The sequence below is a fragment of the Triticum aestivum genome, chromosome 7D (genome assembly GCF_018294505.1).
Source record: "Triticum aestivum cultivar Chinese Spring chromosome 7D, IWGSC CS RefSeq v2.1, whole genome shotgun sequence".
NCBI classification, from domain to species: domain Eukaryota; kingdom Viridiplantae; phylum Streptophyta; class Magnoliopsida; order Poales; family Poaceae; genus Triticum; species Triticum aestivum.
The window spans coordinates 70,502,764-70,507,719 of NC_057814.1; the positions used below are offsets into that span (position 1 = coordinate 70,502,764).

At 48.2% G+C, this 4,956-nt stretch overlaps 2 protein-coding genes across 2 annotated transcripts; one reads left to right on the plus strand and one right to left on the minus strand.

Moving 5' to 3' along the window:
* On the plus strand, positions 1–2,180 carry LOC123168227 (uncharacterized). Its single transcript, XM_044586099.1, has 3 exons — positions 1–775; positions 915–1,209; positions 1,902–2,180. Exons 1-3 carry the CDS (start codon positions 299–301, stop codon positions 1,940–1,942), a joined length of 813 nt encoding a protein of 270 aa, XP_044442034.1. The 5' UTR covers positions 1–298; the 3' UTR covers positions 1,943–2,180.
* A 1,750-nt stretch (positions 2,181–3,930) lies between these two features.
* On the minus strand, positions 3,931–4,648 carry LOC123163855 (transcription elongation factor 1 homolog). Its single transcript, XM_044581241.1, has one exon. The coding sequence runs from the start codon at positions 4,602–4,604 to the stop codon at positions 4,275–4,277; it is 330 nt and encodes a 109-aa protein (XP_044437176.1). The 5' UTR covers positions 4,605–4,648; the 3' UTR covers positions 3,931–4,274.
* Between the last annotated feature and the right edge of the window lie 308 nt (positions 4,649–4,956).

Below are 4,956 nucleotides of genomic sequence, written 5' to 3' on the forward strand. Positions count from 1 at the left end.
TGTGTTGAGGAATCAGGGCAAAAGGAAACAAATCAAGTTTTTTGGGGGGGAAACAAATCAAGTTTTTTTTTTGGGAAACAAATCATGTGGGCCTCTGCAGGAGGCTGCGCTCAGGAGTGTGGGCTGGGCCCTCAAGCCCACTATGCGAGCACGGCGACGGCGTCAGGCACCTTGAAATACCCCGCCTTGGCGCCCGAACGTAACCGTCCCAACCAACAGCCTTCTCTCCTCCCCTTCTCCCCGTCGCCGGAGTGCCCACCATCCCCACCCCACCTTCCCCGCGCGTCACCGGCGAAAGATGGAGCTGTTCCAGGACGGCCACCAAGTGCGGCTGCGGAGCCGCGAGCGCGGCACGTACCTGCACGCCGACGACGACGGGCTTGGCGTCTCCCTCAGCCGGAGCCGCGCGTCGATGAACTCAGCTTGGGCGGTGCACATCTACCAGGGAGAAGGCAATGCCCAGTACGTGCTCCTCCACAGCGCCGCCTACGGCCGCTACCTCGGCGCCGCGGACGCGCCGGCGCCGCGAGGCCACAGCGGGCGCCGCGTCGAGCAGTGCGATTACGAGCCGTGGGAGGAGGTGGCCATCAGGTGGCAGGCCGTCAGGACCGGCTTGGGGGACGATATCCTGCTCCGCCAGGTCGCCGGCCGCCTCCGCGCCAACGGGAGGTACCTCAGCGTCGACGCCTTCAACAGCGCCGGCCCGATGATGCACTGGGTCGTGGAGCGCATCCCCGCCAGGGAGGACACGCCTCGCCTTGCAGCTCCGACTGGGGTGAGTCCGCCATGCCCGCTTCTTGATTCTTCCCGATCGAATTGGGTTCTTGGATGTCGTTACAATTGGGGATTGCAATTCATGGAATCTTGCAAAATTTGCAAATCTTGATCGCACTTGTGTTTCCGATCAACTGCAGCTCCGCCTCCCCAGAAGCCTCTCCTTCCTGTTGCCGTGGCGGGTGATCCAGTACGAGCAGGCCGGCGCCGACGAGCCCAACGCCAACTTCGCCTGGGCCTCACTCGTATTCAGGGGCAGATCCGCGTTCCACCTGAGGAAGAAGCTGGCCCGCCGGCTGGATGCCGCCATGGACGCCTCCAACCTCGTCATGTGCGTCCGAGCGGGTACGCACGGGCGGCCTACCCCACTGCTCGTCGATCTGCCCCACAGCGACGAGACCCTCGACATCATCGTCGTCATGGCCGGGACGCCAGGTGAGACGCGCCATTCCCCAGCTTCCTACTTCCTATTTTAATGGAGTACTCATCAGCTTGTGCTGGAAGAAACTGTCTGAAGAACAGTTTACTGAAACTGTTGTATTCTGCAACTGCTGCTAATCTTCAGTTAGGACTTGGGAGTTGTGTGGACTGTTGTAGTATTAGATACAAGTAGGGAGTTGAATGGAAACGGTTGGTATTTGCTTTATGCCTGCTGTAAAGATTCTAGAAGGTAATCTGAATAACATATTCACACTAAACCCTGACACGAAGATTATTGGTTTCACAGTTTTATTTGTCACTATCTGATGCCGCCTTACAGATAATTCAGTTTTCCCATTCGGCACTTACAGATAGTTTCATAGTTTTATTTGTCACCTGTAGAAACTATTGAACTTAGATACCCAACTCAGTCAAGTTATTTGTACTGTAAATTCTGTTTGGTTTAGCATACTATAAATTCTTTGAACAACATGGAACAAAATTCAGGTTAATCCTACAGTATTTCATGAAATCTGTCTTTCAGGTTTTTTGCACACTATATTGTTGTCTTTCAGGCTTTTTGTGCACAATCCTACAGTTATTCATTAGTTCTGCAAAACAGTGATATTTAAATTATCGATCTTCTCAAACTGTTGCACTAACTGTGACATGATGCCTAACTTCCTCACTTTCTGTTCTAAATGCAGCCCACGCAGTCCTGCGCTACCCGAATGTCAATGCAGAGTAGAGAAAGATAAGAGCGGGATTCCTGACCGTCGACCGTCCACCTCTTCAGAAGTGTCGCCGTCTCGGACACTATGACATGAGAATTCAGAACTGCATTTTTCATTGAGATATAGGTTTAGGAAGCGCCTCTTGTGTCTGTTAGCATAGATAAACTTGATTCATTCTCCAGACAGGAGGAACCTGTCCCTTGTGGTTCTAAATTTCAGAACCTGTGTGAAGAAATTATTGACATTCGGGTCTGGCGTTGGTCTGTAATGATTGCCTTCTTATTGTGGCTGCTACTTCAGCGTTGGCAAGTGCCTTTCTCTAAGATGTCAACTTGAGAACCTCTGTGAACAGTTTCTTTCCAAAAAAAAAACCCTCTGTGAACAGTTATGCAATGGCATTGGTTTGTAATGGTTGTTTTCTTATTCTGGCTGCTACTTCAGCATTTGAATCGCCAAGTGCATTTGAATGTCACTGGTTTCTTTTAGATGTCAGTGCTGCCGTTTCAAGTTTCAGTCATTCAGCAGAGAATGAATTTTACAAGATATGTACTGGTCGATATTATTTGCTGCATTGACATGATCTTTTGGGATTTATTTTAATGGAGCACTGATCAGCTTGTGGTGGAAGACAGTGCTAATCTTCAGTTAGGAGTTTACTGAAACTGTTGCATTCTGCAACTGCTGCTAATCTTCAGTTAGGAGTTGGGAGTTGTCTGGACTGTTGTCTGTATTAGATATAAGTAGAAGGAGTTGAATAGAAGTAGTTGGTATTTGCATTATGCCTGTTGTACAGATGCTACAAGGTGATCTGAAGCTAAACTGGTTGTTGGGGAGAAAATCATTACTTAAGTCACATATTCACACTAAACCTTGATACAAATTTTTTTGGTTTCATACGACTGGCACAGATAATTAAATTTCCCCATTTGGAACTCAGAAACCCAACTCAGTCAAGTTATGTGTTCTCAGCCTTAAAGAGAAGATACAGATTTCTGGTTGATTTAGCATATTGTGCATTTTTTGAACAACATTCAAACCAAATTCTGGTTATATTGATGATACCAAATTCAGGTTGTTTTTCAGGTTTTGTAAATAAGCTGTCTTCTTTGTCAATTATGCAATACAGTGACATTTAAGTTATAGATCTTCTCCAACGATTGCCCGTGACATGATTCCTTACTCTTTCACTGTCTGGTCTAATTCAGGCCACGCCGAGTTGAGGTACCCGGATGTCACCTGACAGTCCACCTCTTCAGAAGTGTCGCCGCCTCCGACACAATGACATGAGAATTCAGAACCACAATTTGCATTCAGCTATAGGCTTAGAAAAACCCCAGCAGCTCTTGTTATTCTGTTTTGCCCTTGTGGTTCTAAAATTCCGAACCTGTATGAACAAATTATACAATAGCATAAATTCACAAAAATAAATAAATTGTACAATAGCATTGGCCTGTAATGATTGCGTTCTTATTCTGGCTGCTACTTCAGCGTTAGCAGGTGCATTTCTCTTAGGTGTCAATTTGAGAACCACTGTCAACAGGTATGCAATGGCATTGGTTTGTAATGGTTGTGTTCTTATTCTGGGTACTACTTCAGCGATGCCCGGTGCATTTCTCTTAGATACCAGTGCTGCTGTTTCAAGTTTCAGACAGTCAGAAGAAAATAAATATGTGTTTTCACAGAGATCAACTTCTAAAAGTGATCAACATGGCCATTTCAATGCGCCGGAAAGTGATGGCGGCGACTTGCTGCATTTGCTGTATGTGTGGTGTTCGGTGCATTGTATTTTGTTTAGTCTGCTGTGAAAAAAAAGGGAATAACATGTGAACAAAATTCAGGTTATAGTATACCACAGTACTATAGGAATACTAGTTTCTGCACGCACATTACATTGTTCTCACATTTTTAAATCAGCTGTCTTCTTCTTGTTAGCAAAATCGTAAGTTTTTTTTTTATCTCCTGCAACTTTCGAACAGAAATTGCAGAGCATCTTTTTCTTGCTTCTTGTTTTTCTTTCACCTATTTTCACTCTGAAAAAGTCGCAAATAGTTTGTTTGATGGCGTATCTTTCTTTGTTCTTATTCATCAGTGTAATTATTTTTCTCATAAAAGCTAGCTAGTTTTGTCATAAAATGTATATCTCGCTCACAAGGCAAATGTATACCACCAGTCACAGATTCAGTACAGGGTCTGATCAGAACTCATGAGCTACAGATTACGCAGCAGCAGAGGTAGAGGAGAAGTACACGCTCCAACCCGCGGAAACTCGAGAGACACGATCTAACATCAAACTACTCAAGATGAAGTTGAGGTTTTATCGATCTCCATGAAAGCCATCTCGACCGATCAGGCATCGTTGTCGTCGTCGTCGCTGCCGACTCGCCGCTGTGGTTTCTGGTAGTCCAGGGCTTGGAGTTCGACGCCTTGGTTGGCCATCTCGCAGGCGTCGATCCAGTCGTGGTAGACGTCGACGGGCTCGGTGAGGTAGTGCGCGGTTGTGTGGTAGACCTCCTGGCAGACGTAGCAGACGGCGGTGGCGACGAAGAGCTTGAGGTCGATGGTGCAGGACACGCCGCCGGGGTGGTTGCAGAATGGGCAGGAGAAGGTGGTCTCCAGCTTGGGCGCCGGCTTCTTCCGCTGAGCCATCTTGGAGCTCATCGACTTGCGCTTCGCCATCTTCTTCTCACCACCAGATAGCAGGCGTACTTGGAGACCCGATGTGCTCGTAGGGAAAGCGTTGGGTGTGCTTATAAAGGTTCTGCCTACTCTGACTCCAGCTCCTCTTCGGCGGCATTGCGTGGTGTGGCGGTGCAACGAACCCGTTAGCGAGTCGGAGCCGGATTCTGGGCGCCAGTCGAAATGGCCGTATCGCCGGGAGATGACCGGAGCCGGATTCTGGGCTACGCATTGCTGGCTTGGCTATGCCGTACGTATTACGCACACGCATGACTTAGAGGTGGGCGGCGGGCGGCCGCGCAGCTCTGTTCCGGCGCGCCCGCGCACCATCGTGCTCTGTTCAAACTCGGCT